The 14,394-nt window shown below is 39.1% G+C and overlaps 2 protein-coding genes across 3 annotated transcripts; both read right to left on the bottom strand.

Annotated features, from left to right (window-relative positions):
• Window positions 1–442: 442 nt before the first annotated feature.
• LOC147303331 (N-formyl peptide receptor 1-like) lies at window positions 443–6,607 on the bottom strand. 2 transcript variants are annotated; one of them, XR_015126830.1, is made up of 3 exons: window positions 6,327–6,607; window positions 3,489–3,675; window positions 2,580–3,107 (listed from the first exon to the last, which is right to left on the bottom strand). XR_015126830.1 is itself a non-coding variant. In XM_086280098.1 (2 exons), exons 1-2 carry the CDS (start codon window positions 3,717–3,719, stop codon window positions 1,142–1,144), a joined length of 1,050 nt encoding a protein of 349 aa, XP_086136224.1. In that variant the 3' UTR covers window positions 443–1,141. The 2 variants fall into 2 exon arrangements, 1 of the variants encoding a protein (XP_086136224.1); XM_086280098.1 differs by lacking the exons at window positions 2,580–3,107; window positions 6,327–6,607 and adding an exon at window positions 443–1,960 and having other exon boundaries at window positions 3,489–3,719.
• Window positions 6,608–8,497: 1,890 nt separating this feature from the next.
• LOC147303330 (N-formyl peptide receptor 1-like) lies at window positions 8,498–13,930 on the bottom strand. Its single transcript, XM_086279861.1, has 2 exons — window positions 13,697–13,930; window positions 8,498–9,459 (listed from the first exon to the last, which is right to left on the bottom strand). Exons 1-2 carry the CDS (start codon window positions 13,928–13,930, stop codon window positions 8,641–8,643), a joined length of 1,053 nt encoding a protein of 350 aa, XP_086135987.1. The 3' UTR covers window positions 8,498–8,640.
• Between the last annotated feature and the right edge of the window lie 464 nt (window positions 13,931–14,394).

Here is a 14,394-nt window from a genome sequence, read left to right as displayed (position 1 = left end):
TTGTTGGACATAATGACAGACATGTCTGTGGTGCAAAAAAGGGTTGGGGACCGCTGATATAATCTATATTTAATGTACCCAAATGAAATATCACCCATTAAAAGTCCAAAATGTTTGTAAGTAGTTAATGAGTTTACACATTCAGTTCTAATGTGATGTGTATCTTTGCAAAAAAACAACAAAAAACTTGTATATTTAAGAGACATTCACCATTAAAATGATATTTCCACATATAAAATAACTAGATTTAGCTTTTCTCTTTTTTTCAAATCATTGAGAAAATCATTATTTCAGTTACAGTACATTATAGTGTATATAAAATCAAGTACAAACTGGTGATTTAATCTATTTCACATAAAATAATTGTATTTAAAAGGTATAAGTGTTAAATGTTGTTATTTACTAAACCATTAACATTACTTTAAAAACAATATCACTCCTTTAATGCAGTACTACTGTATTACATTTGAATTAAAAATATTTGCCTTTAAAAACACTTTGAATTTTAAAATTTTACTAAATACACACACACACACACGCACACACACACACACACACACACACACACACACACACACACACACACACACACACACACACACACACACACACACAGACAGACAGACAGACAGACAGACAGACAGACAGATAGATAGAAATAAGTTATAGAATGATGAGATTTAGCTTGGCACTGTTCAGTGAAAGTGCTCTGATGCTAAATGGCTTTTAAAGAGTCACAGAAACAAAATAAAATGACAATTAAAAGCCTCTAGCTTTTAAAACAAGAGAAACCTGGAGCAATCCCCCTGGAGCTGCAGACACTCTAGAAGAAGGGTCACAAAACAGTGTTTCACTCCAGTGTGCCAAATATATATTTTCTTCACTGAGCACAGAATGAAAGAAAACACCTTTTCACAGTCATACCTACTAATTCTTGCTTCACATAAACTGCAATGAAAAGCTACAGATTACAAGTTACATTAAAATAACGACTTTGCTATTGCCATTTCACTGCTATACTAATGGTTTATATAAAGATATGCATTTTTCTTAGCTTTAGGATCATTGGGGGAAAACTTAAACTTTAGCTACACCCACTTATTCCTGCCACTAAAACAGTGTCGTATTTCAAACCAGAGCTTTAATCCAAAGAGCGATCAGTGGACTGAGTCATCTGACCATCCATTTCATCTGTCAGAGCTCTTTTATAAACTCTCATTACACTCTGCCTGAAACCCTCTCTCGCTTTTAGACCTAAGCAGAAGTACAATAGCGGGTTCACACAGCTGTTAAAGTAAGCAACACCTTTTGCTACAGGGTACCAGATTTTCACTACTGCATTTTCATTGTCCACCATCTTCACCAGTAAGAGGCAGTGGTAAGGTGCCCAGCACAGGAAAAAGGCAATCACCAAACAGGCTAGTATACGCAGAGGGCGGGACTTTCCTGAGAGGCGGGTGCGTCGGATTCCCACCCCAGCCAAGGTGTAGCAGATCAGAATGATTGTGAAGGGAAACATGAAGCCACACAGGAAGCGGATGGAGTAGAGAGCTACTTTGGTGCTGTTGTAGCCCTCTGCCTTCTCTTTCGGGTCCACAGAACATTTAGTCAGGTTGTTGTTGTCCATGTACATTTGGCGATGAATGAAGTAGGGAATGCTGAAGAGGATCGCTGGGATCCAGATGCAGACTGCCACCACCCTCGCTGCCCACAGGGTGCGACGACGCTTTGTGAGGACGGGCTGCCAGATGCAGAGCACTCGATCCAGACTAATCACAGCCAGCAGGAAGACAGAGCAGAACATGTTGGTGTATTTGAAGAAGCCGTTGAACTTGCAGAGAAAGAGGCCAAAAGGCCAGTGGTCGAAGAAGAGCATCTGAATGAGGGAGGAGACTCGTGTGAAGCAGAAGATCAGGTCTGCTATCGCCAGATTCACCAGCCACACGTTGGTGACACTCAACTTTAAGGAGGAGAAAATAAAACGAGATGGACAAGAGAAGAATGGAAGAAAAAAATGTATTTATATGAAGCAAGTCACCAGATTGTGATATTATCAGCGATATTAGCAATTTTAAAATATTGGCCTTCATCTTAATCTTGTATCAAACTCAGTAGGTTGTTATTATCAGTAGCATCAATAAACATCTAGTGTTTATGTGAAAAAATACATTAGAAGAAATTGTATCACAAGGCAATTGCTAAGTGAATTAGCAATTCACTTAGCAATTCAGCTAAGTGAAATAAACCTCTGCCCAGCCTCCAAGTGGGGATTTGTGTTCCTATTTTAACTTGCAAACACACCATCCATTACTACCTCTGAGAGGGTGACCAGCTCTCAGTAGGAGGAAGAGGTGAGACAGATATTGACTGATAATGATCACTCATTGGGCTGATAAGGCCAAAGGCTGATGGGGATGTACTTATTAAATTTAGCCACACTGTGCACATTGAGACCCAACACATTGTGTTTCAACTTGTACAGTCATAATCAGTGCTTTAACTTATTAAGTCTTGGTCAAAAATAAGTTTAATCACACCAAATCAATGGATATAAGAAGTTTATTAACAGCTGGATTTCCTTATATGCTGATATGACTAGAAACGATGACAGAAGGGGTTCATTAACAAAAGAGAAGAAAAAAGAGGGTTATTTGGAGTTATTTAAGCCAAGGGTTAGTGGGTTTATTTATCAAGAAATCACTCAAGGACATTCACAGAGTGGTATCGAAGCCACTCCTTAGTTATCTTGGCTGTATGCTTAGGGTCTTGTTCTCTTGGAAGATGACCTTTCACTTGTGTCTGAGGTCCAGTCGCTGTTGAGCAGGTTATTAGCAAGGATGTCTCTGTACATCATGATGAGCAGTGCCCGGTTTATTACAGACATGAGGCTTGGCATTCAGCCCAGTGAGTTCAATCTTTCTTTTCAGAGAACCTGATCATTTTGTGTTTCATGGTCTGAGACTCCTTCAGATACTTTGGGGGAAACTTCAGGTCGGGTATAATTCCCTGGACTTCCTGTCTTGGTTTGCGCTCTGACATGCACTGTCAGTCTGGGGCTTAAATCTGACAGCTGATCAGTGGAAACAGGATGCACCTGACCTCAAAGGCTGTAAATATTTATGCACATGTTATATTTTTGCTTCTTATCTTTAATAAAGTATTAAGATTTTCAGACAAACTCAAATATCTGTACTTCTACTTAAGTGATGAATGTATGTTCTTTTGCCACCTCTGCATTTTGGCACGCAAAAGGAAATATTTCACTAAGAGGTGAATGATAAATCTACCATTGAGTATTTTGTAATCAGTATACTGGTTGCATTCATGCACTGATATGTAACATTAAAAAAACCCCAAAAAACACATTTACTGAAGCTGTCTCAAAAACTCTTGCCTATAAAATATTGTACAAACTAAATATGAGAATTTCACAGAGATACTTAAAACCTCAGAAGGTATTTGAAATACATGTTTCACTTTATATCTACCTTAAGTTTGAATCCAGCCACCCAGATCACTATAGAGTTCCCTGTGATGCCGAGCACAACGGTCAGTGCATATAAGATAATGGTGACATATTCCGTTATGGCATTGATGCCCATCATAGTTGTCTGGTTCTCCTTTGAAAACTTGAGCATCTGATTGGGCAGAGAGACATTGGAAAACATTGTGTGGCTGTAAAAGAGAGAACAGAAAAAGAACAAAATATTACTCATCATGTAACTCCTGATCTTCCAGACAGTGAATAGGAAGTCATAAGATTACCTCACACGCCGCTGTATATTATCATACTCACTGACTCCCTAGATGATTTTTCTTTGGCCAGCTAAGGCATTTGCTTTGATTCACATTGGCTGCTATCTTCATCTATTTAGGTCTTTGTCACGCTGCTCACAATGAGATATATATTACTTTTACAGCCATTGTAAAGAAAATTATGTTGCTTTATATATCAAGTTACAATAGAAATAACCAGTGGGTCTTCAAATGGGTGAACAGCTCAAATGAACAAAAAAAATGACATCATTATTTATCTAACAAAAACCAAGATGCAGAAGCAGTGAGTCAGAGACTGAGTGTTAGTCTTACTGCTTCCATAGGAGGACATACACAGCAGTGATCTCAGAGAAGCAATTGTTTCTGCCGATTAGTCTGTGAAATGGTTACAAGGCAATTTTAAAACAACTTGACTTGTTTTGGCTGTGTATGGTTCTTCCACATGCTACTAAGGCTGCTGTTTCTTAAATGAATAAGCTGTTACATTTCCACTATGTTTTATTTCATTAGACTTCAATAATCCAATCCAATAAACACGACTCAATGGCAGAATAAGCTGTTTGGCAAAAAAGATTTGACAAGTTTTTTATGGTCGCAGCCGACACACTCAGCTCTACTGCTCAACCCATAAATGCATTATCCTTACAAATGTGCAAATGTGGCACCACTTATGGGGGTAATAAACAGGTTTTGCAGTGGTAAGAAATATTCATCCAAACATACAAAATATAGTATATATAAGTGTGTATAAATTATATATGCATATATGTATGCATAGGGGTGTAATTCTTGACCAACTGTTGGCTGAAGGTTTTGTTGTATTTTAAAGTGTGTGTGAAATGGTTAAACTTATCGAAACAGGAAGTATGTTATGAAAATGGATCAGGTCTGAAAAAAGATTATGACATTAAGCAAATTTCATCATCTGATAAAGCTCATGTTACAGAGTCAAAAGCTTAAAAACAAGTAACAAGTGGTATTTGTGATGAGATCATTTCCTTAGACCTTAATCTTTGAATACATGTGACTCTGGCAACAATTCACTAAGGTCTAACAGCTTAAATATACTAGTTTATATAACTTAACAATAATCTAATTTCTGCTATGCAGAAGATATTAGATTAAAAGCTGCTAATAACATATTAAACTGTCACCCTGATCTGTAAAGAGGCCTGATCTTGTTCTTGTTCATTAATCAGTGCAGATACATAATAGAATCCTGTCATGATCCTGGGTCGTTTGACCTAATGTTTTGGAGTTTTGGTTTATTCTGATGTTTATGGTATGTTTAACTTATTTAGGTTATCTAAGTTCATTTGCTTATTAGTTTCCCTTTGTGTTTTCAACCCCTGTTAAGTCTCCCTTGCCCTTCATGTGTTTCATGTCTGTGTGTCTTATGTTGTCAAGTTCATGTTCTCATGTCTGCGTCTCATTATTTTTCCTGTTTTATTTTGAAAGGGGTCCTGTGTTCCTATGTTCAGTGTTTTTAGTTTTACTCTCCCCTTGTGACATCGTTATGTTCATGTGTGTCAGCTGTTTTCCCCATGTGTTCCCACTTCCCTCATTAGCCTTCTGTGTGTATTTAGTCCGTGTGTTTTCAGTCATTCCTTCTCAGGTCTGCCTCAGCCAGACTGTGACAAATCTAGCCTGTACTCACACTTGTAACACAAGCTATCCCCTGCTTTTAGGAAAAAAATTGATTTTTCAATTCCTCCACAGGTTAGTGGCAACTACTTTCACTCTGTTGAGGCGTCAGGACATATGGTGACATATGGTTTTCTTTATCACTATATTTTTGCCTGTTGCCAAAAAATGTATCAGGCTATAACTTAATGTGCTGTTTTGGGTATTTTGACCCTGAAGTTTTAACCCATAATGTAGTTGAACATGAAAGATTTGAGCGAGATGAACAAATTTTGAACACTAACTACAAAGAAATTCATTATATATGGAAAACTGTCTGGGTTTTAGTATTTGTTAGTTTGGTAAAAAGTTGTTATTACAGTTGGCCCGATCATGCTTTGATGCACATGTTTATTTACACTTTAGATGCCTACAAGACCACAGGTCAGCTGCTTTAGAAGAAATTCTAGTTTCATTTCTTTATCCATGTTAAGGTTCCTAAAACTTTCCTTTGGAAAGGCAAATTAAATTCTCACAAAGACATCCTGTTTGTTTAGGTTAATAACTTTCATTTCCATCAAATAATGTAGCATTCATTTGAATGAATGTGTTCATTCCTAACACATTACCTAGTCGATATCAGTATAGATATTGAGTTGGATTTTATCCCATTGTGGGAGATCTGATGTGGTTTCTAAATATTTCTTGATTTCGTTTTTTTAAAAAACTGCATGTAAACAATTTAATTCATCATAAGCTCTTTTCCAATCAACTATACATAACCAAAGCTCTCTATTAAGCAGAAAAACCTAATATTACATTTAAACAGGCAGGAAAAACAAAAATGCAAAAACACGAATTAAAAAAATAAGAATTTAAGTATCATCTGAGAGATCTAACCAAGAAAGAAAAATTGAATTTCTTACCTAAAATATTGAGCTAAAGTGAGCAGCTTCACTCTTAGTAGTCAGAGGCAGAAGTGAGGATGTATTTGTTTGTCTGTCCTGTAGTTACTTCAAGTTTGGCTGTTACATAGTTTGTGTCATGGCTCTCACACATGTGAATACACACTCCCAGACACAGTAACACACCCTCCATTTCCTCTTTTTTCACGTCATGTGTCTGGCTTTATCTTCCATTCTGAATATAGTTGTTTTTTTTTCCCTCACACAACCATACCCACATTTCCCTCCCATTTTTTCTCAGACATAGATTCACACACCAATTGAGCATAAGTCCAGAAGTGTGAATAAGTTATTTAAATCCAATTGCAGAATTGTTTTCTGTTATAAACTGTTCACAGCTGTTTCCAGTTGATTCATCCATCCATCCATCCGCCCATTTTCATCCGCTCTGTTGAAGAGTGAGATTTTTGTAGGTAAAATCTCAGGACTGAGTGGCCTACTTACAGATGGAAGGGATGGAAGGGGTTCTGTTTAGGCAGAAGGCTCAATAGGGAATGTCATCAGTATGTGCATAGAAAATAATCATATTTTAAGCAGAAACTAAAGTCCTGGGAGGTGACTGACTCCAGCAGTGCCTTCAGCAACTAGACTATGCTGAAGGCACTAGAAACTTCTGCAAACATCTGCCTTCTTTCTGTTAGCTAAATAAAACTCTAAAACCATTTTTGCATATAGTCTTTCTTATAGTCTTGCTTAATATATCAAAACAAGGAAAACCAAAATGAGAGTAGAAAAATGTTCTTACCCATTTAAACCCATGCCTTAATAGTTGTTAATAACCTCTGGCTCTCTTCCACAGCATGTCTTTTGTCCCATTTTCCACACCTTATCTCTAACTGGTCGTGGCAGATGGCCGCCTCTCCCTGAGTCTGGTTCTGCCAGAAGTTTCTTCCTGTTAAAAGAGAGTTTTATTCCTGCCCACTGTCACAAAATGCTTGCTCATAGTGGGGTTTATCTGATTATTGGGACTTTCTCTGTATCAGTGTAGGGTAACTGCCTAATAATATAAAGCACCTTAAGGCAGCTGGAGTTGGCACTATACTCACCATACACACACAGCAGAACATCCAGTTAAATTGGGGTGAAATGAGTCCAATGTTTTGTTGTTGTTGTTTCTTTCTGTCTGATTGCCATGGTGAATTGTGTGTGTGTGTGTGTGTGTGTGAGCTTCACTGATGATGTCATTTTTTCTCTACTCATGCATGTGCTTCACCCAGGGTGAACAGGACGGAACAAACTCTGATTAGTTCTGGAGCTGATAATTCGGAGTTACTTATTTTGGAGTTGAAGTACGTTGATTATGCTTCCTGGAACAGACTCCTGTCCCAGGTGTGCATGCAGAGGATAATAATGGGGAATCCTACAAAAAGGAAGTATAGTTTCCCTATTGTTAATGCCTCAAGCACCAAAATGCATACAATATATCCAGTCTAACCCTGACTTTCACTGTCAGGTAAAGCTGTTAAAATGTATTTTCAGGCACTCAAGGGAGAGTTAAGCATTGATCCAGGAGAGTTGTATCCGTTAACAGTCTAAATATATTTTATTTTATTCTTTACTCTATTTAATTTGTAAAATATGTGTACACACACACACACACACACACACACACGTAGAAAAACATTTAGTATATACATCCAGAAATGCATATACTATTATATATTGTACATATATTTATTAGTTTCAGATGTAGCCATTCTTTTATTTTGCTTGTTTACATTATTGTATTTTGCACAACTCTGTTGCTTGTGAAGCTCGCACACAAGAATTTCACTCACATGTACTGTACCAATGTACCTGCACATGTGATGTGACAATAAAAGTGATTTGATTTGATTTAATGGTGTAGACTGTTATTAATTTGTGTTATTAATATTTAGACAAAGAATTTGTATGCACTCATTGCATTTATAAATTGTAGTCCCTACTTCATACACAGGCAGTATGTGCATTTGACAAAAAACAAAGTAACGTCACACACACACACACACACACACACACACACACACACACACACACACACACATATATAAAAATCTGTTTTTTGTTACAGTAACTATATATAAGATCAAGTATATTAATCTTAGTGTAAAGCATTTTCATTTTAATTGCATTACAATGGTTTGCGTTGAGAAATCACAACAGATTGATCAAAACATGGAAATTTATTCTTCTGAGCTTTAGGATAAATCAGAGAAACACACAGATTAGCTACACCCACTGCTGTCAGACTCTTTTTTTTGGCACAGCAACAGTGCTGTTTCAACCCAGAGCTTCAGTCCAAAGAATGTTCAGTGCACTGAGTAATTTGGACATCCATATCATCTGACAGAGCCCTTCTATAAATTTTCATTAGACCTTGTCTAAATCCCTCACTCATTTTTAGACCCATGCAAAAGTACAGCAGCGGGTTTACACAGCTGTTAAAGTAGGCAATGCCCATTGCTACAGGGTACAAGATTTTCAACAGTGCAATATTATTGTCCACCATCTTCACCATTAAGAGGCAGTGATAAGGTGCCCAGCACAGGAAGAAGGCAATGACCAAACATGCTATTACACGCAGAGGGCGGGACTTCCCTGACAGACGGGTGCGTCGGATTCCCACCCCAGCCAAGGTATAACAGATTAGAATGACCATAAAAGGAAATATGAAGCCACACAGGAAGCGGATGGAGTAGAGAGCAACTTTGGTGCTGTTGTACCCCTCTGCCTTCTCAATCGAGTCCACAGAACATTTAGTCAGGTTGTTGTTGTCTATGTAAGTTTGTCGATGGATGAAGTAGGGAATGCTGAAAAGGATGGCTGCAATCCAGACGCAGACTGCCACCACCCTCGCTGCCGACAGGGTGCGTCGGCACCTTGTGAAGACTGGCCACCAGATGCAGACCATTCGATCCAGACTGATCACAGCCAGCAGGAACACAGAGCAGAACATGTTGGTGTATTTGAAGAAGCCGGTGAACTTACAGAGGAAGAGGCCAAAAGGCCAGTGGTCTGACAAGAACAGCCGAGTGAGAGAGAAGATTCGTGTGAAGCAGAAGATCAGGTCTGCTATTGCCAGATTCACCAACCACACATTGGTGACCGTCAGCTGTTGAGGAAGAAGAAAAAAAATACTATGGAAAAGAGACAAGAGGAAGACAAGCAGAAGCTCACATTTGCTAGATGCAAGTAACCAGACTGGGATGTTATCTGTGGAGATTTCTTTATGTTAAAAGCCATTGAAAACATTAAAAACACATAAACACACAATCTTTAAGTTCTCCAGAGGCCTGGTAATGAACTAATCATTTGATTCAGGTGTTTTGAAACAGGGTGACATCTAAAAGCTGCAGGACAGTGGCCCTCGAGGCCTGGAGTTTCTCACTGCTTTAAACTCTGGCTCTCTCTCATGCTATCCTATCTCCTTCCTCCCTTCACTTCTCTTTCCCCTCATCCCCAATTATAGTCTTTGTGTCCAGACATCTGATTGTCAGGGTTTTCTCTCTATTATTGTACGGTCTTTACCGTACAATTTATCAGGGGTCGGCAACCTTTCTGATGATGAGTGCCAACTAAAATTTCCTCAGAAGTTAATGTGCCATATGATTGCATTAGCAATAAATGTAATAATGGTCTATATTAACAGTTAAACACTATATAGAACAACTTTAAATAATAATATTTGTTCGCAGATGTTGGCAGCTATAAGCAAATAGTTATCAGCTATTTGGAAACAAAAAAACAAAACCTTTTATCCATAACAAGAACTGTACAACAGAACATGCAAATGCAAATTTAAGGTCTCCTCATACCAATGAAAAATACTGTCAATAAGGCATCCGCAATGTTCTGAAGACAGTTAAACTTGTCAGGTAGTGATGTCCAGCAGGTGAAAATGCAGCTCCATGAACACGCACAGCTATGGATTCCAGCTGCGTTCATAGTTCTGCAAACTTTGACCCTCACAGAGTCAAGCTTTTCAGTTCAATCAGCTGCATTTTGATATCCTCTGTGTGCAGCCAGTTAATGCCAGACAAATCCAGCTGCTCATTAAACCTTTCTGGTTTGATCAGAAAAGAAAACATTGGTCCATAGACCTGAAAGTCCTGAAAGTGCATTGTGAATTCTGTCTCGAGTCTATGGATGTAGGCATGTACTTCCGCGGTGCTGAGCGCACAGTTCCTGAATATATTTTTTATTGCACCCTCTCAGATTAATTCACTGCATGCCGTGCCAAGGGTTGGACTGGGACAGAAAATCGGCCCAGGCATTTTGACTAGAGACCAGCCCACCAGGTATTATAGGAAAAACCAGAAAGCCTTTGAATGAAAATGAACGCTGTTGTGACAGTCATGTACACTGTCTTGTTGGTATATGTATGATTTCTATACATTTTACATCAGATAAAAACGTTGGTCGTAAGATTCAGATAATTATCTATTAAAAACTAGACATTTTAAATGAGAATAAGAAAGAAAAGTATTTCTTTGTGCCCCCCTCTCCCAGTTAATGCCCTACCTGGCCCCCTGGCAAAACTTTGCTAGACCCACCCCTGCACAGTTACCAGCTGTCAGCTACTTAGAAAAGGGTCCTGGGGTTATTTGTCTCTCAGAAACAGTTCATAACTTCCCTTCAACTCATTCATGTGACCTAAAAGGTAAACCTGTTTCTCCATCACCTGTTCAGCTCTGATGGTTCAGTAAGGACATCTCCTGGTTTCATCTTCATGTTTCCCTCTCACCACATATCCAAACCGACATCATGACCAGCAGCTTTACAGCTGTGGCTCCAGCAAACATCAGCTGATACTAGAAATTAATATTAAATAAATTCTAACAACAGTTGATCAAGCTTAAACGTGCTGCTGTTGTTTGGCGCGACATCCGCCGGTTTCCTGTTTCTGACGCAAAGTGGGCGATAAACAAACAAGAGAGAAAAGCCGATCAGCTGATCATTGATCAGTTTCATGATTGAAGTAGAAACAGGAGAGAGAGGGGGAGAGAATGAGAGAAGAAGAGGCAGCTGTGCACCGTAAAGACAGGATGACTCCAGCTTTGTGTCTTTTTTTCCATTGTAGCTTAAGTACAAACTGTGTTTCTTTTCTGCTCAATACAAAACGTTTAATATTTTCTCTGAATACGGGACGATTCTGTTTTTTACATGACGGTTGGCAACTCTACTAATGAACCTTATGAATAAAATAAAGTTCACTATCAGTAACATCATAGCACCCACCCAGCTGTATAGAAACTCCGTCATGCTAGCTTCACAGTACGAGTTATTGTAACTGACTGTAAAAAGTCAGCACAACAAAAATAAACTCCACCTAAACTTGGTTTATATCTGACCCAGATAGACTGCAGGTCATAACTTCTTACCTGAAGTTCAGTTCACCTGACACTAGGACCGGCGGCCGCCTCGGGTCTCTCCTCCTCCTGCCTCCCCTTTCCCTCATCCACCTGCTGGCCTCTGTGGAAGCTCCGCCGTAGCCACCACCAAACAACTGAGTTATTTTAATACAGTTACAGCCCCCCCCCCTAAACAAAAAAAAAACAAAAACATACAAAACAAAAACCATAGGCCCGTAAAAATTAAAAATCACCATTGGCCCATGCCCGATGGCACTACCAGTCCAGCTATGGCCGTGCCATCGGTTAACCATTTGTGTGCCAGCTGTGGCACACGTGCCCTGGGTTGCCAACCCCAGCCCTATCCGGTTGTTCAGTGATGACGCGACGAATCCTACTTCCGGGTCTAAAGTAGTCTGTGTTTAATATGGCTTTTGTGTTGTTAACATGTTTAATGTTACGTATTTTCTTCTATTTGATCTCAAAAAGCTCCTAAAACAGTCAGTGATCACTGTTGACCTCCCTCGGCTTTTATTACCGCTAATCATTTATTTAAGCTCAGTTTTTAAAACCTTAGGATGTAACTACAGCCCAGCCCATGCAGCAGTATATGAATGACTAACCTCGTATTGTGGATGGATTATCTCAGTTGTTCTCCTGGCTGAAGTTTGGTCCTTTTACAGCATCCTGCCATGCGATTACATTTGTTCCTGACCACCGAGAACACTCACGTTAACTTTTATCGAGTGGAAAATAAGTTAGCTTGTTTATATTATGCTAACATAGCTGTGTCGCTAGCTGTCACGTAGCACATCATTATATACCAGCTAGCCCAACTTCAGTAACCCTACAAACGTCACTGCTGTTTAGTTTTCTGTCTTCATTTATGCTGGAAGTGATAGCAGAGCTGTACCTTTTAATTTGTTTCCAAAACCCCGCAGTCAGGACATGCTATATTGTATTTAGATAGAAGCTAGCGAGCTAACTCCCTGCTAACTTCTAACTCCGTTAAATGTCATAAATTCCGTTTTCATGGATGCCTGGATGTTAAACTCAATTGTTACACCTGGTAGAGCAGAACGCCGATCATTTTATTAAAGATGAAAGACTTTAGACAGTTTTTCAACTCTCAGTAATGCCATAGTGATCGTTTGATATATGGACCTGCAGCGGAGTTTAGACCCAGACACGGCTAGTGACGTCAGACTGAACAACCGGATATTACAAAGCAGTGTTCCCCAACCACTGTGATGTGACACATAGGTGTGCCCTAAGAAATGATCAGGTGTGCCATGGAAGATTATCTGGTTCCACCTGATTAGTACTCTAAGCATTTGGTGTGAGTAATGGGCAGAACAATTACATTCTTTTCCACTAGAGGGCAGTAAAAGTATATACTCTAATTAAACGGGTTGCCAACTGCCAGTAAAACAGAAGATGACAAAGAAGGAATTACATTCACATGCTGTGAAACGACCAGCGCATAGTAGCAATAGATAAATATTTGAAAAGAAAAGCAGTCAATCTATCCTGGCTCCTGGAGAAAATTCCAATCCAGATGAAGGCCCTAGCATGAGTAGTGAAGAAGAAAGCAAAAAAGGTATATTGGGGACAAACTGAGCCAATTCTGCTATTCATGGTACACAGGGAAATATTATCAATATGCTTTTCGTGACGTTTTTGTTTAATGGTGTGCCGTGTGATGTTTCCAATGTGAAATATGTGCGTGGCTCAAAAAGGTTGGCAAATATTGATATAAAGTATCCTGGTTACAGTTTTTCTGCACATGTAACAAAAATCGTGGCTGTCACCTTTACTTGACTGAAGGTCACAGTTTGCTACTGCAGAGTATATTTACTGTCTTTGCTGAAGCTGCTTTGTGGGGAGTTGTAAAATGGGGTGCAGAATAAATCAGATTTTTTTCCAGTGAGCATTTGTTAAACAGATTACTGACGATCTCAGAAGGTATTTCAAACATATTCTACACTTTATATCTACCTTAAGCTTGAATCCAGCAACCCAGATCACTATGGAGTTTCCTGTGATGCCAAGCACAACAGTGAGCGTGTACAGGATGATGCTGACATTGACCAAGCCAGCACTCACCACCTTAGTTTCCTGGTCATCCTTAGAAAAGGTGAGTATGTGCGTGGGAAGAGAGGCATTGGGAAACATTGTGTGGCTGAAAACGACAGAACAGAAGAAAAACCAGTTACTCAGCATGTCTCTCATGACTTAACAGGAAGCACCCAGCAGTTTTTGTGACTTTTTGCATTTTAAAGATGGATTAAGTTCCAATTTTACAGTCAGAAACATAGAACCAACTTAACTGGAGGCAAAGTTTTCTTGTATGCCTAGTTTATGTTTTATTGTGTTAATTTCCCCTTCTTTCTCTATCATCCCTGTGAGAGTCTGTCTTGTCCTTTGTTTATGTGTCCTCAGTCATGTTTGTGCCTTACTTCACATCTCTTGCCCCCTCCCTCTGTATCTCGTCTTCCTTTTCTGTTCCCATCCTTGTGTTTCACACCATGGTAAATTGACTGATTCTCATATAGCACTTTTCTACTCTCCCGGAGTACTCAAAGCGCTGTATACAACATGCCTCATTCACACCCACTCATACGAGCACTTCTAAACTCAAGTGCAAACTAATCTACATTCACACACATTCACACTCTGATGAATGCATCAGAGAG

The sequence above is a fragment of the Aulonocara sp. 'chitande type north' Nkhata Bay genome, linkage group LG22, assembly GCF_057382095.1.
Source record: "Aulonocara sp. 'chitande type north' Nkhata Bay isolate Kocher_YH1m ecotype deep benthic linkage group LG22, A_spYH_male_GT1.1, whole genome shotgun sequence".
NCBI classification, from domain to species: Eukaryota; Metazoa; Chordata; class Actinopteri; order Cichliformes; family Cichlidae; genus Aulonocara; species Aulonocara sp. 'chitande type north' Nkhata Bay.
This window is presented reverse-complemented; position numbering and strand designations above follow the sequence as displayed.

What these genes read in the sequence shown, in the direction of transcription:
- LOC147303330 (XM_086279861.1), bottom strand. Translation starts at nt 13,930, where the DNA reads ATGAGAGACATGCTGAGTAACTGGTTTTTCTTCTGTTCTGTCGTTTTC. An exon ending in TTGCTGGATTCAAGCTTAAG is followed by an intron (nt 9,460 to 13,696) that starts GTAGATATAAAG and finishes CTTCCTCAACAG; the next exon opens with CTGACGGTCACCAATGTGTG.
- LOC147303331 (XM_086280098.1), bottom strand. Translation starts at nt 3,719, where the DNA reads ATGATGAGTAATATTTTGTTCTTTTTCTGTTCTCTCTTTTACAGCCAC. An exon ending in TGGCTGGATTCAAACTTAAG is followed by an intron (nt 1,961 to 3,488) that starts GTAGATATAAAG and finishes TCCTCCTTAAAG; the next exon opens with TTGAGTGTCACCAACGTGTG.